Below are 27,343 nucleotides of genomic sequence, written 5' to 3' on the forward strand. Positions count from 1 at the left end.
GTACAGCAGAGTCACTCCCAGGAGGAACCGGCAGACCCGGGCGGGGACGGTCAAGCGCGGCTCCTCGCTGGACGTCCTGCTCTCCATGGGGTTCCCCAAAGCCAGAGCGTGAGTTCGGCCAGAAAGGCGAGGGGGGGCGCTGGGGGGCTTCGGATCTCCTGCTTCGTGCGCCGAGGGACCCCGGCCGGGCTGGGCACGGCTGAGCCACCCCTTTCCTTCCGAGATGACGGAAAGTGCCGCGCGCATTTCGGCTCCGCGTTTTCATCCGGATGGAGCCCGGTGGCGGGAGGCGGCCGCGCCTCCGCGGGGCGGGTTCGCGAGCCCCGCCGGGTCCGCGCGGGCCCGCGGCGGGGCGGAGGGCGAGGTTGCCATGGCGGGAGCGCGCGGCAGTTGCGGCGAGGGGCGCCGCCGCTTGCGCCCCGGCCACGGTGGCCGCGTCTGCCTCGCGCGCTCCATGCCCTGCCCGGGCTGCCCCCCGGGGGCCGCCGCGATCACCCGCTGCTTCCTGCCCCCGCTCCCTCCCTCCGCCGTTTGCGTCGGCCTCGCCATCCGGGGCTGCGACGCGGGAGGCGAAGGCCAGCCGTCCCCCTGCGGCTTGTGCGCCCGGAGCGCGGGCATCGCGTCTCTTCCAGCGGGGCGACGCGGGCAGGAGCTGGGCTGGCGTTGCTGGAGCAGTGCAAGGGGGGGGGGGGGGGTAAACGGAGTGGCTCCCCCCGCGTGAAGGGGGACTGGAAACGCGCAGTCCGGCGCCGCTGTCCTCGCCTTCCCTGCCGGCATCTCACGCTGGGATGTCCAACGAAAGGAGCGCTGCTGGGCGCAGGCAAGGGCATCGCCTGGCCCGGGAGGTTCGGCCGGGCCACGGTGCTGGGGTCGTGGAGGAGGGCTCGGTCGGGGGTCTTGGGTCGTGCCCTGCGCCTGGTAGCTTCGGAGCAGGGGATGTTTCCCAGACCTCGGAGCAAGGACCTGCGGTGCGACTGAGTTCAGGCTCCTGCGACTCTGGCCCTCGGCCCTGCAGCGAGGGCAGCGTTTTCTGAGTCATGTGGATTCCGAGGAGGCGCAGGCTTGCCACACTTGGCCGTAGGGGGATGCGTGCCATTTCGTAGGTGCGCCTTGTTGCACGCATGTGAATCGGGAAAGCGTTCTGGTGAAAAAAGTGGATCCCATCAGTGAATAGGCAGCATCTTCCCGGTTAGGAAGAGCCACGCTTCGTGGCTGCGGGCGGAATTCCTTTCTCATCTCACCTTGAATTGCTGGGTTGCAAGCAGGCCTTCTGCTCCTCAGTCGCTCAGCTGCATCGCTTCTCCTAGTCTCCCCTTCCATCCCCCGGGCAAGGAGATGGTATTCCTCCGCTGCCATTTTACCAGCATTCTACCCTACAGAAAACAAGTATCCATGTCTCATATCTCTGTATCCAGAAAAGTGTCACTTCCTTAATTTGTATGTGTCATACTAATAGTATAAAGAGGTAGAGGAACACAGGTTTTTTTTTAAAGTTGGCAACCCAACCAATCCCAGTTCGGATGTAGGAAACCCACGCAGACAGCTAAAAAATTATGCCACTGAAAAATTATGCCACTGCTCCAAAGTTGGAAATTCATCTGACTCTGCATAAAGCAACTGTATGTAGCACATTCTCTATCCTGGTGCCCTCCAGAAGCGTTGGACTATGATTCCCAGGATCCCTTAGTCAGCCATGTTGGAAGTTGTAGTCTAATATATCTGGAGAGCAGCTGGATGGAGTAACTCGCTCTTATACACATGTATACATCATGTACTGTTGCTAGCTACAAAGTTTTTAAACTTGTTCTTGATTTTTTGGAGTGCAAGAAAAGCTACAAAGGGATTTGTCAAACCAGCCCTGCAATTTTGGCCTGCTGGCTAAACCCGATTAGAAATTGTGTTAATATGGACAGTTGTTCCAGAGAGACTTCAATAACTGAAGAAAGAAAATAACGCCATGTGTGTCCAGTAGATCAAACAGGATAATTCAAAAACTTTTTTATTTTTTGTATTCCAGAAGCTTTCACTTTTCTTAAACAATCTCTGCATTTGGAGATCATAAGAGGCATTCCTTATTTTAGGATGAAATTAAACTGGGAAGGAATATGGGAGTCAATTAGACTGGCTTAGTTTTTCCTTCCATAAATGATTAATTGGGATTCAAGACAAACCAGCCTGATTCATTTTTTAAACATGAATTTTATGTGGGGTTGCCATATATTTAGATTGTCAGTTGCATGAATTTAGATTGAACTTGCATGAATTACATCTGACACAGAAAAAATATCTCGGCTTAATAGGCACTGTCATCAATTTCTTAGAAGACATCCATAAAAAAGGAAACAGAAAATAGACTATATTCTGTATTTCTGGAAGCTTCTCTGGTTTTACACTTATTGTCTTCTCCATCCATAGCCCTGGCTGTGTGCCCCTCTTCACAGTGTCATCCTATTAATGTCTACTAAGAAGGAAGCCCCAGTGGATGCATCGGGACTTACAGGAAGATATATGCAAAATCATAATCACAATGGCATTTGTACCATCACATTTTGAGGTTCATTTTCATTTCCCTTCTTCAGCTCCCTTATGTGATTCATTGATCTAGATAGAGATGCTCGTATCTGCTGTCGAAATGCAACACTTTGGTCTAAAAAACGGAATTACCAGCTTGGAGGAAAATGTACAATCATGTCACTGCTGAAATGCAAGGTTTTAATTGTATTTCATATGCATGTAAATGTAGCACGTTTAACTGCATAATTACCCAGTTCTAGCATGCTGAATATATTTTAATTCAGACCAACGGTGTTCCCATGTATATATTCGCACCCTTGTTCAGGGATCCTTAACTGAAGCTGAAATGGACTGGACTGCAAAGAGTGGGTTTGATCAGCATTCCTCCAGGCTCTCCTGTCCTCAGCCATCCCCCGAGTCCACCCAAGCCCACACCCACCACCCCAGTGACTCCATGCAGCCACCTCATCCTCTGCCATCCCCTTCTCCTTTTGCCTTCAATTGTTCCCAGCATCAGGGTCCTCTCCAGTGAGTTGTTCCTTCTCATTAGGCGGCCACAGTATTTGAGCTTCATCTTCCGTATCTGGTCTTCTCAAGAGCAGTCAGGGTTGATTTCCTTATAGTTGGAGTAGGCCCTCTGAAACTAATTGGACTTAGTTATGATTGACTTAAGCTTTATTGATTTCAGCGTGTCTTCCAATAGGACCTACCTGCACTTGAGTTCATCTTCACTGACTTCTGTGGGGGTAGGAAATATGGATCCCATCCATCGGAATAAGAGTTCAGATTTGGAGGATGCACCGTTTCTCTCCCGTCCCACACCCTTAACATTCAGGATGCTGCACTTCAAAGTAAGCAGCAATCCAGTGAGGTCATGCTGAGGTATGAGTTAATTAGTGTGCTGATGAGACTTCGTAAAACTAATGAGGGAAGGTATTTATAAATAGAAGCTGCTTTCTTGCTCAAAGAGATGAAGGAGATCTAGCAGGTTAGGGAATGGTTTCCACCCAGGAGTTAAGTCGATCAAGACATGTGTTTGCCTATACTGGTAAGAATGAGAGGAAAATCATGCTAACACTTGATGGGTATTGTTGTTGTGCTACATTAACGTCTGTCTGCATAAGAACACTATTCAGTGGTTTTCCAGCCAGGCATTCATACAGCTGCTGCTGTAATTTGCTTATGAAAAATGATGGGTAGGATGACGCTACAGAGAGCTTGTGAATTCCAGCTCCTTCTTTCCCTACCTCTGTCACAGTTTGCTGCAGTTTGGACCGAACCAGGAGCAGTGTATGTACACTGTGCTCCCAGGGAATCCAAAGCCTATGGAGGAGCTCCGTTCTGTGACCTGAATAATCGCGGCATGTTTCCATAACTTGCCTCTGTTCTGCCAGCCAGAGGAGGCATAACAAGGGGCACTGAAGCCCCACCCCATCTCTTGCAAATCTTGTCTTGTCCCCCTCCCCCTTTTGGCTTCTGATCCCAACAGCTGTTAGCCACACTTCTTCCCTACCATACATAAGCTGGCATGGGTACAGTGCCACCGATACAGCTCCTGTGCCATCTTAGATGGAGACAGACACACTGAAACTTGATGCAAACAGAAGCAGGGCTCTAGTCCAGAGCAGATGAGGGAAGAAGGTTCAACCTGTTCGGGATGGGCTCACAGCCCTGCCTCCAAAGACTCAGACTCACAGTTTTGCTGTGCTCCCACGCTGAGTGCTGACCTGGGTGCGGAAGCTTCAGTGGCAGGCCAGCATGCGCTTGCACAGCGGGGGCAGCTGCACCAACTCTGCCCATTCCTAGCGCCATCTCATCCAGCTCCGGGTGACTTAGTTGCAGCCCATCAGACGACCATAGTGTGTGCTACTTGGGGCTGCCTTCACAACTGCTCAGGAACTTCTGCTGGTCCAGCATGCCACAGCCAGATGGGTGACCAGGGTGTAAGAAGCCCATGACTTCCTTGCTGTAACAGCTTTACTTGGCACCGGTCTGCTTAGGGGCTGAATGTGGGTTATGATCTATTAGCCCTAGATGGCTTGGGACCAGTCTGCCTGAAAGACCACCTCCCCTATGAACCTGCCCAGTCCGTAAGAATGCCTGGGGAGGCCTTTTGGGTCTGCTTTGAGTGTTGAACTTCTTTCCGTGTGAAGACCAGAATCAGTTTTGGTAAAGGCCTCAGGGCAGACCAGGTGGAAGTGCAAAGCCAAAGACAGAAGTGACAGTCCAAAATTACCTACCTATTGGCCTTTAAGGTGCAACCCCATGCTTAATAGTTAGGGCTATGCTGGAGATTTACCTTGCAAGACCACAGTGCACGTGTGTATTTTAGTGGTGAAAGATTTTAGAGGCAGGGCTGTTAATAATACTGGGATAGGGCAAGAATTAGGATGGATGGGGGAAAGCTGTGTATTTGAGGAGGTTTCTTCTATTTTCCTCTTGGTTTGTTTTCCTTCTGGGCATTTGGCACATGTTGGCATTGCTCCGCACCTTGTTTGCCGCCATGACAACTAGAAAAGTACAGCTCTTGTGTTTATTTCTTAAAAAGCAATGTGCTTTTAGGTGCGGCAGGGAGAAGAATCTTACGGGCTGCCCAGATGCATCTCAGGCAGAAAACGTGTTCTGTGGTGTCAGTGTTAGCCTAGAGAAAAAGGACTACCGATGTCCAGCTCCAGAGCTGAGCCTTGATCATGTGTTCAAGTCAGAGGGAAATTGGCATATCAAACTATTTCAGCCCATGAGCAACTTTTCAGTAGTTGGGAACGCACGGAAGAACTTTTAAGCATATTCTGTTTTCCAGAAATCCTTTCCCCCAAAATGTGAGCACACCAAGACATTCAGCCTGTTTTCGTGATGGGCTGTCTGTCCTTAGTGCAAAAGCACAAGGCTAAATAGCCAACCGCAGGTCTTGGAACATCTTTTCTCTTTGATAAGAAAATGCAGCAAGCGTTTGGGGCTGACAGCTGGGAGAGTCCAAACATGCCTTTTGTCAGGTGCTCTCCTAGGAGACTGGAGCAATCTTGAGGGAAACAGATCCAAATACAAAGCACAGTGTTTAGCAGAAAGCCTCCAAATGGTTCTGCAAACAAGCAGCAGAGTGCAAAATTTACATTTAGGGGGAAAAAAGTCCCAGGCTCATGGGATTTAGAATGTTTCCCCTTGCTTCTTCCTTTCTTCTTTTACTCAAAGATAAGCAAGTCACGTTTGGTCTTCTAAGCAGCATCCAATAAATATTTGAGCGACTGTGCTTATTGTTTTTAAGAAGCTTAGCTTTCCTGGGCTGGCCTTTTGGTTTTGGTAATTTTGGGTAATTCCCCCTTCCCTCTCTTAATGCTTCTTTTGGAAAGAGGGGGAAATCCCAAAGATAGGCACTCCTTCTGTCTAACAGGAACAAACTTAGGTAAATTGTATCAAGCAGAAATGAAAGTGCTGACCAAGAAAACTGGGCTGCAGTCATAAACATGGACAGTTAGTGTAGCTGACTTACAAGGTTGTATACAATCGTGTATACACTTTCCTACAACTAACAGGCAAGCTTCGCTGGACACAGGTGGACTTTCTCTTAAGGAAACATACAAAGCTGCAACCTTGGAATGCCTTGGTTAAACCTCTCCTCTGCCCTGAACTCATTCAAGTGTCTGCCTCTCCAGCCGGACGTGGAAACAAAGCAGTAGTTAAGAGTTCTGGATTGGGACCTGGGAGTACCACTGGGTTACAGAGCTCTTTGAGTGATTTGGGCCAGACCCTGCCTATTAGCCCTGCCTACCTCACAGGGTCGTTGTGAGAATAAGCCAGAGGAAGAGAAGGATGTAAGCAGCCTTGGATTCCAAGCCAAAGTGGAAATGGCAGAGCATGAGGTTGGGAACTGCTGAGTCACCAACCAGGACTGGGGGACCTGGGTTCAAAGGCTCACTTGACCATGAAACTCACTGAGTGACCTTGGCCATTGTTAATTCTTGGCCTTACCTACCTCACAGGGTTGTTTTAGGATGCACTGTTCCCCCCAACCCATTAATTGACCATCTAGGAGGAAAGGCGGGTTAAATACGGTTTAATAATAAATCCCATTTAGTTAGGACTTTAACCAATACCTTTTCTTACAGTCTTGATGCCTTGTCTGCACAATGGGAACATTCCTAGTGGCCTACTTTGCAGAATTAGCATATGCAAAGTGCTCTGAGCCCTTTTATGCACTGTATAAATGCTGATAATGATCTTAATTACTGTTGCTTTGGCCCAGGAAGTAATTCCGCACTTAAATTAATGGGAGCTGCTTTTAAATAACTCCGTTTCAGATCTCACTGTAAAATGGAGTCAGGCTTCCTCTTTTTCCTGCCCACTCTTTCAGCTGGACTTGTGTGTCTGTTTCAAGAGCTACCCATTTCTTATTGCCCTGTGGACTAGCCAACCTGCTTTCTGGATTGCTGTCCAATGTTGACCTGACGGGAAAGAGTCATGTGGTCCATTCCTGCATTTGCTTCTTGCTGGCTTATTTCCCACTGGAATTTCACTGGAAATCCAATGGTATTTCAGTGGGAGGAGAGGTTGTTACCACCGGTTACTGCTCACCTTTGCACCGAGCAACACACAACTCACAGAACAATTGATCCCTCCCTCTTCCCTTTCCAACAGTATTTAGTAGCTGAATGTACTTTTCATATGATGTGAAGCTCCAGACACAGGAGCCCACAGGAAACTGGCCAATTTGCCCATCCACATTTTGTAGATTTTTGGGGATCAATTGTTCCATCCTCTGAGCACTGATGGACCCAGGTTTTTCTTTCCACCAGAATTTTATTTTATTCCAGCTAATTTTTTGGTGCTGGCTTGGAGACAGTGGGAGGGGTACGGCAGTTTTCTGCCCCAGCGTGGAGAGGACTGCACCTTTAGAAGGGACAGTGAGTGATCTTGGCTTTAGGGATCCAGCAACCCCTCTGAGGGCCCCTTCCAAAACATGTGGGGGCACTCCGACCCCCTTGAGGGTCCCCTCCACTGCACCTTGATGGTGCAGCAAGGAGAGGCAGGCATGTTCCTCCTTTCAATATGATCCATCTTTTTCCAGCAGAGGAGATCCATGCTGCAGAAAAGGGCCACGTGGCACATTGGGAGGTGTGCTTGTGCAGCCATGGTTCGCAACTGCTCGGTGGTCCAGGAGGAGGGCTTGTGGTTTGCTCCCCTCCTTTTCACACAGCACTTGGTATGCCGACATGCACAGGCTGACTTCCTGTTTGACAATCTTTTTCCGCTGACCTTCTAACGAGTGTCACATAAAATGACTGTCCAAGAAACCTGGCCAGATGTCTTTGAGCCTGAGAACATTGTCGGATTTCAAGTTGGGAGGGAGGGAAAGAGAATTCTCTGCTATTTTTTACCAGCAAAAGGAGTCCGCAAGTTATGGATGGGGTATGTGCAGAGGGAAGTTTCACTGCAAGGACGGAGAGGTGGACCTGTCTACCTATGGGCAGAACACAGCCTGCCTCCAGGGAGTAAGCTAGAGATCCACAGGCAAAGTCTGGGAAAAGGCAGTCTGCCTGGGGCAGAGACCTAGGGCTCTTTCCTCTCCTGTAAGCATCCAGCTGGGCATGCCGGAAGGCCCCCTGCTGGTGCCAGCATGCACAACTCTAAGCCTGAACTGAGATTCAGATAAGCTTTGCAAGAAATAAGGGGCGGCTAAGGTCTGCATTCAACGGACACAGGAAAAACTGCTGTGAATGACAGTGTGCGCCTCACTCCAATGGCCCTTACTGTTTGGTGAGTGTATAGAATTTCAGCCTTAATTCTGGTATCTTCAGCCTTTAGTGTAATTAGTTCAGCGAGAAACAGTTCCTTCCCAGCCACACATGTGCAGAGTCGAGGGAAAGGAATGTGGAGCAGGAGGGAAACTAAAATCACATGTCCTTTGAAGTGGTGCTAAGACCGATGCAGGGAACATGCAGAGTTTTTACGCTTCCGATGTGTCTCACACCCGGGTTGGCTTGGTCTCCTGGGTGTCCTCCTGGCCTCAGACTGCAGGGTAGAGGAGTCCATCCAAGAATATCTCGTATATTAGAGGGAGCGTCAAACCAGAACAATCCACAAATCGCAGGCTGTGTGTGAAGGGCTGCCACTTCTGCAGCCCAGGATGCTAAATCAGCTCTGGGAGAAAATGCTTGGCAAGGGATCACACCATATCTCACGAATTTTAATCCAAGGGTTAGTCAGCACTTTTCCAGTTTGGCAGCTTGGAATGGGTAAAGTGCCACTTGCTTCTCCTTTCCAGCTGTCCTGCTTATCAGCAGTGACATGGAGTAGCAGCTTCTGTCAGTTGCCAGACCTCAACAGCTGGCCAGTCCTGTTGAGCACCACAAGGAAGCCCTTCCTCGGCACAGGAGGGGCTCCCATCACATCCAAGTTTCCTAAGAAGATATGAGCTAGAAGCACCAGTCTCAACATCTGGCTGGGACCTTGCCTATGTGTTGCTGCAGCCATGCAAGAGCTCATCCTGAGAGCATTCTCAGCATACCAACTTGTGGCAACATCTCGTCGTGACATGCCGAATTTCCCCAAAGTTCCAGTCATCCAGCTCACTTCAGGGCATCTCAGCCATCAGGTTCATACCCTTCACCCTGCCCCCATCAGCACCCCATCTTTTGACTTCTGAGATGCACACTGCTTCTCATGAAGCTGTGGTGGAGGAAAGAAGTAAATGCTAAACGTTTTGTTGTATAGAATGTATTATTGTTAACTACCCAGAGAACTTTGGCTTTGGGCAGTATAGAAATGAAAAGTGAAAGACGGAAGAGGAGGAGAAGGAGGAATGAGTAGTTAGGAAGCATCTTCACAGAGCTGTAGGGGCCTGTGCAAGGATCGTGCATGTCTGCTGTCTTCCACAACGCAGAGGTACCAGTTCTTTCACTGAGACACTGCTGACTGTAGCTTCTCTGGCTGTAACTCCAGGACCCTCTCCTTCACTCATGTGGGGCTTCACCATAGACGTGACCCAGCCCTGTGTGTTATGATACTCACATTGGCCTCCCTTGCCAATCATCTTGAGGGCCAATCATCCACAAAAACATACTCAAGATCTATTCAGAGCAGACAGTTCCCATCCTGCTCAATACATGAGAAATCCTGCCCATTTTGTGAGCCATTCTCAGGAACAAAATGAAATACTTCCTTGCTTGTGTTGAGGGCCGTGTGCCTCACTCATTTTCCAACCTTGCAGATTCAAGATGCTCTGCAAAAGAGGACCTTGGTAGCCATAAGTCCACCTTTCCAGAGGAGGTTGTCAGAGGACAATTCTTTATTTGTGGGTGACTTTTATCTGAAGGGCTGTCTAGTTCATGTATGATTTGAAGATAAGTAAGCCCTACAAATTAGCCCACTGGGAACCCTGAGGTTGCCCATCCACAGTTAGCATCTGGACAGCTGTACCACTCACCACTTCCCCACTATGGGGAGATGCATTGTATTTTTATGTAAAGGACATTTTTAAATTTCCATTTATACATATACTAATATAATTATATAGCCATAATAAGCACGTGCCAATTTTATAAAAATCCTAGTCCTCCTTTGTTCTTTCCTGATCAGGGAGAACATACTAACTGAGCATTGCTTCTACCATAAATCTAGCAGCTAATTAGAACTGGATGCAGGATACAAAGCAAAGCAGTCCTTAGTGGTGCAAAAACAGAAATGGAATAAAAACATCCTGATTCTACAAAGACCCAAATTTAGCCTCTTATACTATGGATGCGAGTTTGCGAATGGAAATACAATGATCCCTCGACTGTTCTGTCACTACACATCTGGAAAAGCAAGTTTTTGCTGAAGGACCTTTTGTTGAGGTCCGTTGCTGCCAACTCTTGGGATTTTTTAAATTGTTAATGAAGCATTCATCTTTCATGATTATTACAAGCAAGTCATTGAAAGGATGCTTCTCTTTCAGAACAACATGTTATGAAATGCACAGATTTTCTAAACAATTCAAGTAAGGGGGAATCAGCCACTGCCTTTTTTTGTCCCAGTAGGCCTGGGTACAGCTTGAAATCTGTTCATGCTTTCTGGCTCTGGGGTCTCTGAAGTGGTGCCTATGGATGGCAGACTTGGTTCGCAACAGGCTCCTTGCCCCTCTTGGTTTTTATTTTATTTCTAAAGGCTGCTGCTGCTACCTTCCTTTAACCTCACCAGCTGACCTTCTGAGAGATGGATGTTTTGTGATTCCCCCATGCCCCTCACAGTAGCCATTTTGTGAAAGCAACCGTGACAGCCTTTCAAAATTCCACATGGGTTACTGACCCCAAAAGCTCAAGGACTTGTGGTCTAACTAGTCTAATTTAAACAGAATAGCCTCCGCATGCCATTTTAACACTGGTGGATCCCTGCCACTTTACCCGGAAGATGAGTTCTAGAGAATTCAGGAGCTCAGCAGGGTTATCTTAAGTGGTCCTTATGAAAAACTTGCCCTACCATGCCGGTTTTTTTATTTTTATTATTGTTTTATTTTTAGTTTTGACTAATGGCCAATGCCATTTTGTTTGTAGTAAAGCCACTGATGATCTGAACTCAGTTTAGCTATTTGACAATATGGCTTCCGGCTCATAGAATTTATACATAACCATCACTTTACTGTTTGAGTGAATGAAAGAAGTGGGAAAACTTTAAATTCCGATAAGAAAAAGCCACCCATGGTAGCTTTTGTTCTTGCTGCTTCACACCAGGACCAGCTATGCCCAAGCATAACTTTTCCAGGCCTGCTAACAAACTTGTGACATGCCTCCTCTCCCAAGCTTAGGAGACTAAACCGCATTCTGGCTCAATCTCTCTGGCGTGTGCCATGATGGACCTGGCTGCAAGAATTTCTGGAGGCCCCTGCGAAGTTCGTGATGCACAAAGCTAAACTGAAATCAGTGCAGGCTTGTTTATGACTTGAAATCTCCTTATTGCAGCTAACATAATTGAGACGTATTGATCTGGAGGAAAGAAAGGGAATGCTTTTGCAGATGCAGCTCTGCTTGGGAAGTCTGGGGAAGTGATGGATGTGCATATTGGTATTACTTCAGCCGCCGTCTCCCTTAAAAGGAGAAAACGGACATTCAGTGCAGTGCCTGGAAGTCACTGTTTTTTTTTTAAATTCTTACTATTTCAGAATGCACCGGGCATATGTGTGATGCGGTTCATGTGGCTAGAATGTAGTTATGACTCTCTCAATGGTACAGCTTGCTTGCTTTATGCAAATTGGTGTAACGAATCCCTGACAGATGCCCCCCTCCCTTCTAAAGAGAGGCCTTTACATGAGGGGCTGGTGTTGGGTGAGGAAGCAGTAGGTGAGTGAGTCACTCTTTCTGTGTTCACATTGTTTCGATTCGATTGTCCCTCTTGCAGTCTCCTTACCCTCTGCACCCAAGGGAAGGTGGTACGGGGCGACGAGCTGGATCACGCCAAAAGTCAATTGAGCAGTAGTAATAGGCCAGAGTAAGTCCTACTCTAAACCCATGTCTGGGGATTGCTGCCTTTTCCTTTCCTGTTTTATTGACCTAGCTCCTGAGTCTGCAACAGAAGCCTGCTTGTAGAAATTATGGACCACCTTACTGAATCAGAACAACTGCCCATCTTATGTAGCTCCCATGGCAGCCTTCCTGATCTCTCCAGAAGCTCACAAACAAAGCATGGTACAAGACAACCTTCCCACCTTGGTGCCCCCCAGAGGTTTTGCAGTTCAGTTCCCATCAGCCCTTGTCAGCATGGCCTGTGGACAAGATTACAGAGCAAGGTGGCTGCCCGGTTAGCCTCCTCTTGGAGGAAGGCTTCTAACCATGGGACAGCCATCTGACTAGCCATGGCCAACGTAGACTCTGTGAACTTAGGAAATTCCACCGTTCCATTTGGATCACTGGTTTAGCCCTAGCGTAAGTGCTCCAAGACCCAAGTGTCATTTTCTTGGTGGAAAGACAGGGCTCTTACTGACTGGGGGCACAATCCTATGCATGTTTAGATCAGGGGGAAAGCTGGGAGTCGGAGGGCTTTCTCTGCCTAAGGATACATAGTGTTGGGTCTTAAGCAGATGGAGAAGTGACCTCTAGAGCAGAGTCAACAGCGTATGTGGAGTAGCAGTGTTAGATACTATCTCTTGCTTGCTTCCTTCTTTAAAACCTACATATGTACAGTGGTGAAGTCATCTTAGAAGTCATGCTCTGGAAAGGCGCAGCTCCTTTTCCCAGTTGCATGACCTCGCCTGGGATTTGACCTTGGACCTGACGCAAGAATCATACCTGAGCCCAACTCATCATTTGACATTACACAAGCAAAGTCTTTCCAGCACAGAGCTAGTAATGAGAGAAGTGATGCTGACTTTATTTCCATAGGTCTATCACTATTTAGCACACAGAGCCAGTAAAAATTGTGTTAAAATGAGGCCAGGGCAATTGGAAACAAGCTGCCCACTCAGGAATCTGAATGTGTGGGCAAGAGAGAGATCCAAGGTACAACTGGCATGGGTTTTCAGAAATTGGGGTCAGCCATTGCTCTTTTGTCCCAGAATGCCAGATATAATCTGACACCTTCAACATTCACCAGTGACTAAGTCATCCATTTTGAAACTGAGATTTCATGGCCAACCACAGCCATAAAACCTACTTTTTTACGGTTTCTGTTTCTCCCCCCTTCTGCCTCCTTCCCCTGCCTTTTATGCTACCTACCCTAATGGGGGAGTTATAGAGAACTTGAGAGCTCGTATAGTCTTTTAATGGAGGTATTTCCCGACTACAAACTTTTGGATTCACTTCCTCTGGATTGGGGATGTCTTCAAAAGTAGCCAAACACCACAGTCACCCAATGAAAGCATTGTGATCCAAAATTGGCGATGTCCCAAGCATGACTGGTTTTGATCTATGAGGTATCCTTGGTGGAAACACATGCCATGGGTGTGTGGCCACTGGACAGAATCTAGATTTCTATGGAATATTTTGGAGTGCCAGTTCCAACCTCAGAAATTTGCTCCAAGGTTGGAGCCTGGACTTGGAGCCTCCTCCTACTGCCCTGGCAGATGGCACAGGAAGGATCACATCAGTTGTGGCTCTGAGGTTGCAGAACTGACCTCCGAAATGGACTTTTGGGAATGGGGAGGAAGGCAGAGACTGGCTTTACCGGCACATGAAATATCCTGGCAACACTTTGCATTGCTACCAACTTGCTCCAAGGCCAAACAATTGGATGGCTCAAATCAGCAGTCTAAAAGTCATGGAAGCAACATGGGGCAACCTTTGCCTCCGTCTTCTTCTGGCCATGCTTAGGTTGCCCGTAATGCTCCAGATCTGAAGGGCAGCAGGTCATCTCATTGGACTGCACCCTTGAAGACACAAAAACCTCCAGTGCAGGAAAGATACTCAAACACATGAAGCTGACTTCGTACTCGTGTCAGCCCAATGGCTTATCCAACAGGGTGGCCATTTACCTGTCTCTAACAAAGTGGAAATGCATCACCAAAAGTGGAGGCAGGATCAAATTTCCTGAAATTTGTAAGCAATCTTTCATGTCTATGATATCCAATCTAGAATTAATTAGTAAGATCTAAATAGAAATACAGTACATCTCACAAGAGTGCTCAATCTGCTGTCCAGGTGCTTAGCATGGTGGGCAATGTGAGAGCCAGTGTGGTGTGGTGGTTAAGCGCATGGGGCTGGGACTCAGGAGACCCGGGTTCCCCGCTCGGCCATGGAGCCCACTGGGTGACTTAGGGCCAGTCACAGACTCTCGGCCCAACCGACCTCACAGGGTTGTTGCTGCGGGGATAAGATGGAGGAGGAGAATGATGTAAGCTGCCTTGAGCCCTTTGAGGAAAAAAGGCAGGATATAAATCAAAAATAATAATTTTTTTTTTAAAAAAACCCATCTGTCAGACATGGACCAGAGTAAGCGGGGCACATGGTGATCTTGCTATCCAAGCTGTTGATAGGAACTCTTGGTAGCAGAGCTTTCAGGCAGGAGTCTTTCCTAACTTGAGTTGGTCTTGGCTGGAATTGGTAAAGATTTAGCCAGGGACCCCCTGGGCACAAAGCCAAGATGTAACAGTGGAGAAAATGTTCCACTGCAGCCATGGCAGAGGAGTGGTGGGTAGCATGGAGATTTCTTCTGCAACCAAAATTGCTCCAGACTGAAATGAAACATTTCTTCTAGTGCCCTGGAAGAGCTAAATGGAACCTTATCCAAGACTACTTTGGATACTTGCCATTTCTGGAAGGTACTTTAGGTGTTGTTGAATCGCAGGTGGGCATTTCTCAGGGTATTTTTAGTAGAAAGATGACCATAACTGACCATCTCAGACATTGTCTGCTGGCTGGTGTCCAGACACAGACCTGGAGTGGCTTGCCTGGGGGATTAGCAGGCAAGTATACATTCCATGAACCTTCCTTCCCCTGAGCAAGCTTTGCCAAAACAGGGAGCACAAAGGAAAAGGAAAAGCCCCTTAGGGACAATCCAATGCATGTTTAGATAAGAAAAAGGCTGCACTGCCCCAGTTTCTCCAGTGCTCGGAACAACAGGACTTCTTTCTATCTAAACATGTACCAGATTGCCACCCTTTCAGATTTGATTTTATGTCCTTTCCAGCAAAAAGCAAAATGTCCTTCCTTTCCAGCAAAAAGCAAACCTCAAAGCATCTAACAATAAAATTAAGAGCAAAATGCAAGCCTTAATTAAAACATAATCTAAAAACAAGTTGATGAAAAACACAAGAATAAGAGAAAGGAACGACACCACCCCATGAAAACCCCTTTAACAACAGAGTAGATTCGATGCCAGAGGCTTTGGCTGAATAATTTGCCTACCAGCAGGAATGCAGTTTAACTGCTGTTGGACAATCTGTGCCCCATGACAAGGACTGACCACCTTTAACAGCTTCTAGGCCATGCTTGCTTGTTTTCATCCCAGAAATGAAGTTTTGTGCGTAGTTTGTTGTATATGGTTGCTTTGTTTTTTGTTTTTTTTGGGGGGGGGTTGTTTGTTTTGTTTTTTGTAAGCCATCCAGAGACTTTTAGTGTTGGGATGCCATATAAAAACCTTCAATAAATAAATAAGCAACACTTTTCTTTGCACACCTCTTTTCTTGCTTCCTCAATCAGTCTTGAGGCAGAAGGACCTAGAGCATGGATGCTGAGCCTCCTGTAGCCCAGGATGATGCAAACGTTCTCTTAGATTGTTTAGCTATGACTTAGGGATTAGTACAAGGTCAGCCTAAATGCATGTTCTGAATGGATTGGGATGGTTAAAAGATTTTTTGGTGTTACACCACTGGAAGGAGAAACACCACTTCCTGTAAGATTGTGGAGTGAGGACCTAGCAACACTTTCAACTTTTGAATGGATGGCATTTATATGGATGTCCTTATCCAAGAACAGATAAGTACATGGATATTTGAGATGCCTCTTTGAAAGCTTATCAATTACCATGCTTTCACAGACACACACGGGCATACATTTTATATGCATCCTTGGTCTGATATTTATTCAAACGAACCCAAGAAATTTGAATTTCTTTTTATGGCTTTGTTGAAATGCACGGTCACAAGGGAGTTCAGAGGACACGAAAGCTGGACTTGCCAGGAGCAAAGTCTTCGGGGTGGAGGCAGGGTGCAGGCTGTGCAAAAGCTGGGAGACTGCCAAGCTATTCAGAGAAAGAGGATATGGGGAAGGGACTTGGCCGTTTGGGGAACCCAGGAGAGCCTGATCCAAGCGGGGAGACAAGATGTGCCCCTTCCCTATTTCGTCAATACAAGCGCAAGTTCCCACAGCTGGAAGTGCTGCCTGGACTGCCCTGCTGCAGTTGTGCGCATGACTTCAAGGAGCTCTCAGAGCACAAGTCACTTAGTGGAATCCACAACTGATGTGCTTGTTCCACAGGTGGGACTGGTTCTTTTGGCTTTCAGCCCCATGGCATAGTGCTTGTGGAGATGAAGACTGCCTGGCCAGATCAGACCAAAATGTTGCCCGGTCCAGCCTTCCCCAACTGTCCCTGTGTGTCCAATTATACTTCCTTGGGGGCTCAGTGAGATGAAGTCTGGCACATCTGGAGCTGGGGGGTTCTGGGAGTAGTATGACGCTGGCTAGAGGGTTATGGGGGTTGCAGTCCAACACATCTGGCTTGGAGAATACGAGAGATGGTATTCAACACATCTGAAGTTGGAGATAATGGTTGGTGTTGCAGGTTTATTTTTGGGAATTTATTGTTGGGGTTCATTATATGCTGGCTGGAGGCTAATGGAAGTTGTAGTCCAACACAACTCAAAAGCACCAGGTTGTGGGAAGCTGATCGAATTTGGAGTTCTCTTTGGGAAAGCTGTTTTTGGGAAAACCACAAAGTACATGCCATGGAAGCACAGAAGGCCTCCCTTTGGCTCTTTGGAGGCACAGTGCTCTTGAATATGAAGGCTTTGTCTCACCCCTGCGTTGCCATGACAACACCAGCCCTACCTGGCTGTCCCCTTGCTCTTTTGGGTAAAGTTCTCCTTAAAGAGAGTGGCCTATTTGTGGTGAAATTTGGGGATGGAAAGATGAGTCCTCATACCAATGTAAAATCCTTTCAATCAAAACACCATTAAAGGGGGATGGACAAGACCCACAGGCCTTGCATGTTTTAGGCAAGCTGCAAGCTTCTTAATCAGCAGTTAATCAGTGGCACGAATGAGACAGGCAGCAAATGTGCTTCTCAGGAGTGGTTTTGGCCTCATGCATGTCTGTAGCATGGAAGGCAAAGGAAAGCATTTCCCTTCCCCCCCCCCCCAACACTTTATTTAATTTTTTAAAATTAAGTTTCATATGCTTCCTTCAGAAACTCATAAGGACACCTCTGTTGAGGTTTCAGTAATACACACCTGTAAATACAGTTGACCCCTTAAAAAGTAAATGATTTTACTTTTTTTATAATGGATTGGTATAGGTATAAAGGCTTTGTCAAAATGCAGTCATTGTTTGGTTGCGCAAAGCAAGGGAAAACCAGCCACTGGATAAGGGAGGAAGCACGCGTGCTCTCTTGTCCCCTGCTCATTTGCAAGGTTTAATTACAGCAATAAGTATTTGGAATGCATTTGGTGGATTCTTGTATGACAGGAAATGTATACAACCTTATCTTCCAGGCAGAGGGGGTTACCTTAATATCTGCAGCCTCTTGTTAATTAGAGCTCTGAGAGGCTTTTTTCTTTCTGTTCCTTCCTCCACACCTGCTACTCCTGCTGATCATCGCCCAGTTTCTGATCAGTCGGATTGATACAGTTCCCATGCAAATGATTCAGAAGCTGCATTGATATCCTGGCTGACATGCCACACTTTATGCATAATCCTGGGCAGGCCAAGGGCTGTGCAAGCGGTGTAGGTGGGAGGCAGCATGAATGAACGAACGAACGAACAAGTGAATGAATCAAAACGTTAATGTGTTGCTGCAAAGGCACAGTTGATTCATAGAAAGGAAATGATTTGGGGAGGGGGAGGGGTAGACGCAAGGATCACTCTTGAATCGGGTTTGCACAGCCTGTTTGCACGTCCACAGGTGCTCATGCCCCTTCCACACACAAACATGCTCCTTCCCCACCTGTGATCCATGCGAAGCAGCTGGAGGAGGGGGCATTTTCCCTTCAAGTGCTGAAAGGTTCCCCTTCTCAGCACTGAACATATAAATACAGGGATTTGCCTCCAGTCCGCTGTGGTTCCTAGGCAAGTTCTTCCATTCCTCTGCTCAGTGCTGTGAAAGGAAGCCTCTCTTGTCACAGGGGAGGGAAAAGGGGCTTATGTCCAGTTCGCGGCCATCAGAGATTCTTCCCCTTGATACTGGGGCAGAGATGGGGCTCGTGGACCAGATGGAGAGCTCCCATGGCTCCTAGACAGCCTTTGGGTGCAACTTCCCCACGCCTGTTTTAGATGTTTTAAACTAGAATCCGACTGTGTTTGTGTTTCACCATAAATATTCCTAGATTGTCTCACTAGCTCCAGCATTCTCTCTTCTCATGCTTTGTAGAAGCAACCATGCCAGCCGACTGGACAACCCACATCTCAAATTCCAATGACAGAGCAATGCTTCTGAGAAGCCCAGAAGGCGGTCTTGATGGCAACAGCCCCCTCCCAGTGTTGCTTTGCCTGAAATCAGGCTTCATGTAGCCACCCCCTAATTCTTTTTTAAAGCTATTTGAGCTCGTGTCCATCACTGCATCTTGTGGCAGTGAGTTCCAGGGTTTAACAGTGCACCAGGTCCGGTGCTTTCACCCTTGTATTAGGAGAGTGGGGCAGGGGAATGCTTCTCTTGCCCTCTCACTGCACGGTACCCAACACACCATTCCTTTCACCATAGAGATGAATTGATTTATTGTGGCAGTACATCCGTGCATTGTGACCGAGGGAACAACAACAAGCGGGGGGGGGGAGTGGCTTAGACTCCCTTGATAATAAACAGCAGCCGTTGTCTGTCACTGGGGGTTATTTTGTGTCATTGGTAATTGTCAGCCTGAAGGAAAGGAGACTATAATTAGCCCTTCTGTTCACCGTCCTTATCAATGAGCGGCCAATGGTCTTTAAAAACAGCATGGCTGTGGCTCTGAATGCAGCGGTGTGCTCTTTTGCAGGCAAGCTGCCTGGCCTTCCATGTGGGTTCTGCTTGCAGGAACTGGGAGACAGAGAGCTCTTCTGTGGACCATCGTCTCGCTGTGTTGCACGGCAAAGTGCCTTGTGGCCGGTGACTAGAATTAGAGCACTTCCTTCTCAAGCACATCGGCGATGTCCAGAAGCCTTGACGCTCGGAGGTTTCCGAGCTTCCTGTGCAGAGCGGGAGAGCGGCAGAGGCGCTCTCTGTCTGCTTTCAGCCACCAACTGCAATGTGTAGGCAGGCAAGGGAAAGAGGCCAGAGGGCTACCGAAATGGCTCATATTCCTTTGTCCCTGCTGCAGCCCAGATAGCATGCATGCATGTACGCACATGTACACATGCCATGCACATGCATGCACAGACGCACACACACAAGTGCTATTTGCAATGACAGAAAAGCTCTTGCAAGTTCTTACCTTCTACAGAGCAAAAGTACTTTAACTTTTTGTTCCTCAATCAGCCTAGAGAGACTTTGGCAAAGCTGTCCCACCTCACTGCCTCACTTCCACTTGCTACCTGACCCATTAAAAATAAGACAAGAAGAAGTGGAACTGAATGGATGCTCTTCTCTGGGCAAGCCCAGTGTCCTCACTCTGAACTGTGGTCCTCTTTGCAACTCTTGGAGGCCCAGCAGAAAGCCTCTGAGGACAGACTGCACTCCCGGGGGGCCCTCATCAGTCACCCCGGCATGTCTTGGAATGCATCAGTTTGGAGTGGCTGGATGAGGGAAGTCCCCCAAGGTTGCTATGATCGCCTTGAGCACTAAAGGCAATTAAAAAGCATTGACCAGCTGCCCCAAGCGTTGGAACGCTTCACCCCATCCAGTGCTTAGTTGCTCTGTACCTGCCACTCAGCCACACGATGGCAAGTTATTTCCAGCTGTGTGTGGGAGGTGAACGGGAGCAATTCTGAGTGCAAACACTGAATTCATTCATCCATATTCTACACATGAATCGTGAAACTCTTACACTGATACAGGCAGGTGAATCACTGATGACTTCTTCCTTTACACCACTGACACTTCCATGCTGGAACACTCATCTTGGAATTCTTAGTGTTGCACCAGGGCCTTTTCCCATTTCTAAAAAGAGGGGATGGAGGTCTCTGGGAAAGGCTGGTTTTCTTTTCACGCTTTGCTCCTGCTTGTATTTGCTGCTTTCTAATACTGATGTGGTCACTCACTTATGCAGCGGTGTTCAGCTTTCCTGTGTACCTCCCAAACAATTTGTGTGCCTTCCTATCTTTGATGAGGCCACTCTGCTTGTGGATGAAAATGAGGACAGGAACTGTAAGGGTAATTGCCATTTCTTCCACCAACCATTTTTTCTGCCATTGATGGAACTTCCAGTGGCATGTGTTAGTTCCTAGTTAGTTACCCAATAGATTCAGAACAGCAATTCCCGACCTGATGCCCCCATGATGTTTTGAGTTACAATTCCAGCAACCCTAACCAGAGGCGAGGCTGGTGGGGACTGATAGGCACTCAAATCCAAAGCATCTCGAAGGTCTCAGGTTGAGGAGGACTGAGGCAGACACTGACCTCCCAGCTGTAGGCTGTGAGGATGTGGATTTGTACCTGGATCTCCCTGTTGGTGGTCCAGCATTCTAACTGCTACATCACATTGGCTCCCCCTTGCCTGCGTTATGTGAACATTCCTAATACTCCCTTCAGTTTTGGAAGCCTTACCTAGTGAGCAAGGATGGCCTACAGGACAGCATTATTGGCAGTCTGATTGAAAAACCCTAATAAACCTTTCAAGAGCCCGAGGATTCCAGGGAATAGTGCTTAAAATCCACTGGTTCAGCAAAAGGATTAAGGGCTACAGCTTCCCAAGACCCTTTCCATAAAGGGTTCTGCATGTGTCGCATGTCAATTTGTTATATGCATTATGAAGACCAGACTAATGTTTATCAGGAGCTGGAGGGACAAGTCTACAGACAAAGGATTCAATCAGCAAGAAGCCACCAGGGCAAATATACCCTGCTTCCCCCATACCTTTTATCTTACACTTCAAAGGCAGAAGCAATCTGTCAGGGACAGAGACCTAACTCAGTCATCTATCCTCAGGTGATGATCCAAAGTGGGCCCTGTCTGGGTAAACTCAGAGAAAGTAATAATGAATCCCAATCTTAAGGGGTCTGCAGATCAAGAGTTACACTCCCACCAGCCCGTTTTTCTTAGAAGGATCTAAGGTGGGTTAGGCTGACCTTAAGACACACTGAGCTTGAGGATTCCTCCTTCGTAACATTAGGTGGGGTGTTCCCACTCTTCAGGAAGGCCATAATACCACGAGCAACTAGCTCTATGAGTGCACAAGGTTGCAGGGATGAGCCTGCAATCCTTACATTAATCCAGGATTAATTTGTCAGAAGCTATTTACTAGGAAACCAGAGAGGCCATACGAAAAATCATATTGGCATTATATAAATATCAGTTTAGCAGTGCTCAGAACTAGTAGTTCCATGAAGCAGCAACTACATGTAAACTTCTAAATCCACCAGAATATTCCTCCATTCTTCCATGCGACCCCTTAGCATAGCTTGTGTTTGGAGACCATGTGGAACATAACAGACACAACGACATCCGAAACATCTGCCTCCAGAACATCCTGCCTTAGCAAGAGATCAATAATAATGGAAAGCAACGGACAGTGTCATCTTACAGCCACAAAACATCTGGCCGATCGCTTTTATAGTTCCTGTATAGCATTTGGCACAGCAAACCTGTTCTGCTGCAAAGGCAGCCCAATGTTCAACTAGCAAGCCCTCCCCAGGCACGGAGACTTTCTGTGCACAGATACAATGAAGTATGCAAATGAAGCTGCTAATATGCAGCAGCTCTGCTGGGGATTGTCCCCATCGATGCACACACGAGCAGGGGAATTCTCAGTCAGAAGCAAACATAGTAAAGTGTGGAAACTCTCCTATCACTAAGTTCTTCTGAAGTAATGGAAACTCTGCACACTGAAGAACAGGGGTAAGCTTAGCCAGTCTGCCTAGGGCAGATGGAGGAACAAACGTTTTACAACCATGGGCAATCTTCTAGGCTGATGTAGTGAATCAAGGCTTGAGCCTGTGTCACAGGAAGGGTTGCTCAAGCTTCTGGGGTGGGGCGAACCCTGAAAAATATGGGTGTGAGGGACGCACAGAGTAGTGCTGCTGGGGAGATTGTGGCATCACCGCGCTGAAGAGGACCCTGTAGGCCAGGAGTAGGAGGAAGACCGTTCGCTAGATACATGAGAACTGGGTTCCCAGAAGGGCCTATCGGCATGGCCATGGGAGATGCCGTTCAGAAAATCTGCGGATCTGCTTCCAGCCCACACATCTCGTGGACCACCTGGTGCCACTCCCAGCGCAGTGCATGCAATCGCCAGTGGACGATCCCTGAGAGTAGGCTGCCCAGCTGCTGCTTAATGGCCACCAGTGTGGGAGAGCCCAGTGACTCTCCCTCGGTAAGTGGTCCCATTGTCAAACTGCTCTTAGCGTTAAGAAGTTTCTCCTAACTTTCAACAGTAATCTGTTGTGTTATGCTGTGAACCAGGAATAGGCAAATTGGTGGACTCCAAATGTCTGAACTACAAATCCCATCAGCAGCAGTCCATATAGTCAACAGTAAAGGATCATGGAAGTTGTCTGAAATATCTGCAGAGAACAGAGTTGCTTATGCCTTATTTAAACCCTCTAGATTTAGTCCTTCCCTATCTTGGGCAACAGGAAAACAAGCCTTTGCTTTTGTTTATGTGTGTAGAGAGTGCTATCCTGTCTCCCAGGCTAAACCTTCGACCTTTTTTCAGAGGACTTGTTTTCCAACTCTGTTTCCCTCCTTTGAACCTATTCGGATTTGGCCACTCCTTCTGAAAGAATAGCACACGGCACTGCTATTCTTTCTTTCTAAGAGGTTAGCATCTGCCCCTGTTCTGTGTCTGTTTAGAGCTTTGGTAAAGATTCCTTCAGTCCCTTCACCACTGAGAGCACAAGGTCAGGAATGTACTTTATGCACCCAACTCAAATTCTACCTTTTATTTGAAGGGGAGCCAATCACTTCAGAACATGTCTTAAATCTAGACAGCATTTAACTTTTTTTACCAACCACAAGTTCAGTGAGGGACATAATGCTTTGGTAAAAGCAAAGGATTGGCTCCAAGTTTAATTATACTTACTGTAACCCAATACCATGGTTTTCAGTGGGTCTACTCTCAGTAGAACTAAACCTAACAACCTTAGTAGAACCTTAGTAGAACGAAGGAGCCCGATAGAAATTACATCTGCGGCATTCCCACAATCTACTAAGCTGGTAAGATTATTTAAAAAGAGACAGACAGACAGACTATCCAGTACCCAAGTCAAACTGAATAGTCTGCAGTTTTCCAGATCCCCCTCTTCCCCTTTTTTGAAGGTTGAAATGTCATTTGTTGGTCATCAGTCGTGTGTCATCTCCCTCATTCTTCAAGAGAAATTAAAGGGAGATATGATGTGGTCTTCAGTATGTGAAGGGCAGTCACAAAGATGGACCATAGCTGTCTTAGTTTCGACTGAAAGCAGAACTAGGAAAGCAAATTCTGGTTAGAAATGTTAGAAATTTGTAAGGTTTTTGTTTTCACAGTGACTGTCTTGGGAGGTTGGGGAGCTATTTTAAGCAGAGGTTGGATAGCAGTCTGTAAGGAATGCTATAGTTACATATGCAAGAACTTGGAATAGATTATCTTCAAGATTGTTTCCAGCTTTATGATTTTCAGTCAAAGCTAGCTGATCCCCCTGTTCCTTTACCATTTTTTTTGGAAAAAAGAGTTGTCTGCAAGGCATGTCCTGAATTTCTTGGAAATACTATGCTCAGCAGAGTGTCTCTCCCAGCAGAAGTCAATGTTGAAGTCTACTATTAATTACTATTAATTCTTGTTTCCTTGACACAATTATAAGTTAGATTCAGGAAGTCAGCTTCCATGACTTCTCCATGATGCAGTAATCTGTCCCATACCCAACCACAATGTTGTTTTTTCTTGATTTCTCCATTTATTTTTACTCATACCCCCTCAACAGGTCTATCATGTATTTGGTGATGGTATACAGAGAAGGGGATATGAATCTTTTTTCCCTCTCTAGCGCTGTTTTCCTTATTAAGGTCACCTGCCCACTTATAAAGCTCTTCACCCCACTGTGGGAGAAAGCATTCAGCTAGAATACAGGAATAATGTTTCCATATATTTGTCATGAGGGTATGTTGAGAAAGCTTTAAGAAGGTGACTACAAGTGTCAGGAATGGATATGAATTAACCTTTAGAAATGAGTAATTCAACACAGTTCAGGTTAATAGCAAAATGGCTCTTGTTTAGCTATGCAGAGAGAAGAATTTAGGGCTTTTTCAGAGTAGGAAAATAACCTCTGTATAACACAAAAACCTAAAGTTGCATTGCAGAAATATCTTTAGTCTTCTCTGACTAGGGACTTATTGTTTATCATCGGGCTGGGATACTTACTAGAATTTCATAGGCAGAAGACTGAGTGAACAAGAGTACCAAGAGATAAATGGGGTAAAGTCATACCATTTGAAAGGACTCCCAACCACAATCACACATTGAGGAAGAAAGGCAGGCAGAGTTCAAGAATACCACTAGCCAGACGAAGCCACCGTGTTGGCAGCTGCAGAGTCTTACACTTGGTAAGCTGCCAGGGCTGGCCCCACCTTACGTAAGTGAGCCAGCGGAATCAGGTAGCGGATGCTGGGAGAAGGCACCAGGCAAACTGCCTCGCCGCCTTCAGGTCTGGTGAAGGACGATGTCCCGTTATCCGTGTGGAAGAGCCACTGCGGTGTCAAGGATAAGAGCACTGGACTGGGGTGCCGGAGATCCAGGCTTGAGTCCCCGCTTGACCATGAGACTCGCGGTGGGACTCTGGGCCAGTCACTCACTCTCAGCTTCACCTACATCACAGAGCGGTTGGGAGGATGAAATGGGCAGGAGGAGAAACTTGTCGCCTACTTGGGTTCCTTGCAAGGGGAGCAAAGGGGGGTACAATGTGATGGCGATGAGAACAGCAACAACAACTGCCAATCCAGTGCTCACCATCCGAGAGGGAGGAACATCCTGGGCTGGGTGTGCAAACTGCAGCAACTGGCTGCAGCACCCTGCCAAATGCGAGGGGCTTTACTTTGCACCATGCCATGTGCACACTTACAGTAAAGGAGAGTTCTTCGTCCAGCCAGAGATATTCGGCCTATGGGGACCGGGATGCGTAGGCCATTAATGAGAGGCTCAAGTCATCACCATCAAAGAATGGCACTACAAAGAGTTCCAATAAGCCGGAGTACATTCTAGGCTGTTGAGTATACCAACAATGCAGCTATTGTGCTCCAAAAGCAGAACTTGGCCGATAAGCAAAGCCTAAAAGGGAATAATGTTTTGTTTATTACGGAAGTGATGAAATTTTGAAGAAGCTTATTGTTTTCCTGGCTTATTTTTTCCCCAGAGGAGAGTTTTTCCATTGTTGAGTGTGGTTTACAGGCTCAGATCAGCGGAAGCGAGTTGTTTGTTTAGTGGCACAAATCTGATCCATCAAGGGTGTTTGGAGCATGGAAAGCTGCTTTATACTGAGTCGCAGCTGGGTCAGAATTGGCAAGAGCGAGGGCTCTTTCCTTCACACATTATGAACCACAGACCTTGCTTGCAAAACATTCCTTATTGACCAAAGCATTTTTCAGAAGCACAAATGCTCAGAATGAATCTCTGAGCATGCACAGAATAGTTCAGTGAACACAAACTAGTATTTATCTCCAGGAACTCTCCTTACGAGTCAGTTTGGGCCTCATCCTTTTGGGAGAGGCTTTTTGGAAATGCGGATGCTTCCTCTCTGAAAACCATTGGTCTTGCTGGGCTGCCCTCTTCTGTTGACATTGCATGATGGGGTTGGAGGCCATACTCACTCTGTCTGTCTCTGAGAAACTGCCCTGTTCCAAGCCGCTTCCCAATATCTTAGTCATGGTGATGACAGCAGCAGCTATGGCCACATCTGGCCATCATCCGGCCGGTGGAGGACCTGGGGCAGAGGAATTTGGCCAGCCACCCTACCACTGTTTTGCATGCCTGGTCTATATCCTGGATGAAATAGCTATATTTATAGGATTCTCAGGAGTCTCCCATTGAGCCCTGCATCAGATGCAACCTTGCTTAGATTGCTTAAGCCTGGCATGTCATCTACCTCCAAATCTCTGCTGTTTTCAGATCCCAGGCTTGCAAATTCACTGCAGTGTGTCCCTCTTCTTCTCTGCTTCTGTTCTGAATGGTCCTGCCAAATTTGGAAAATCTCTTACATTTTCAACATACTCTCTGAACCTGCTGGTGGTCCCATTTTTAAACTTTATCCTCACCAGCAAGCAATGCAAGTCTGAAATTCTGCTGGCACTGCACCCAGTGAGTGGACACACATGCACACACTTGCCAGGCTAAAAGTGCCAGTAAATATTGTTGGTGGTAATTAGTTGGGTTAGCATCACAAGTGCTTACCCTCTACCACCTTTGTGCTCCAAATGGATTTATTGCATCTGATTGTTGGCAGAATGTTTGGAATGGTTATAAATCTTGTTAAGGAGACAGCGCTGAGCAGGGCTCTTACTTTCTCCTCCTCCTATGTTGTCTTGCTACTTTTTCATTCCAAATTTGGGACAACACTCAACATTTATAGCATCCAGTTCACATTCTTATCGCTACCATGCATGTTACTCCTGGTTTTCCATCAGAGTCAACAAGTTTCTCTACAAGAATGCAATGCTCATCCTTCCTCCAGCTTTTAGCACTGCTCTGATCCAAAGATCTGCAGGGTAAGCGCACCTAGGAAAGGATCTTGTAGCATTCGAAAGCATGCCGAAAAAGGCAGCTCAGGTGATCGGGCCTGGAGCAACTTCCCTACAAGGAAAGGTTTCCACAACTGCAATTGTTTAGGGAAATGGGGAGACATGATAGACGTATAAAAAATTATGTAGGGTGTGGAAAAAGTGAATACTAAAACATTTTTGTCCCACTGGGGTATCTAATGAGGTTCATTGGTGGGAATTCAGGGCAGATAAAGGAAGGACTTCTTCACACAGCCTAGTTACACTGTGGAATTCACCACTAGAAGATGAAGTGACAGACACCATTTTGGATGACTTTAAAAAGGGATCGGGCACAATCCAGGAGGAGAAGGCCATTAATGGTTACTAGTCCTGAGGATATCTATTTTCTACCTCCGGTATT

General features: G+C 47.1%; 1 protein-coding gene across 1 annotated transcript in view; it reads left to right on the forward strand.

Annotated features, from left to right (window-relative positions):
- Positions 1-27,343, forward strand: part of UBASH3B (ubiquitin associated and SH3 domain containing B) — a 63,969-nt gene that overhangs the window by 160 nt on the left and 36,466 nt on the right. The window contains exon 2 of the mRNA XM_044439597.1: positions 12-108. Coding sequence (XP_044295532.1) covers positions 12-108 — 97 coding nt within the window. The remainder of the gene's footprint in view (positions 1-11; positions 109-27,343) is intronic.

The sequence above is a fragment of the Varanus komodoensis genome, unplaced genomic scaffold (assembly GCF_004798865.1).
Source record: "Varanus komodoensis strain SLA01 unplaced genomic scaffold, ASM479886v1 scaffold35, whole genome shotgun sequence".
Lineage (NCBI taxonomy): Eukaryota > Metazoa > Chordata > Lepidosauria > Squamata > Varanidae > Varanus > Varanus komodoensis.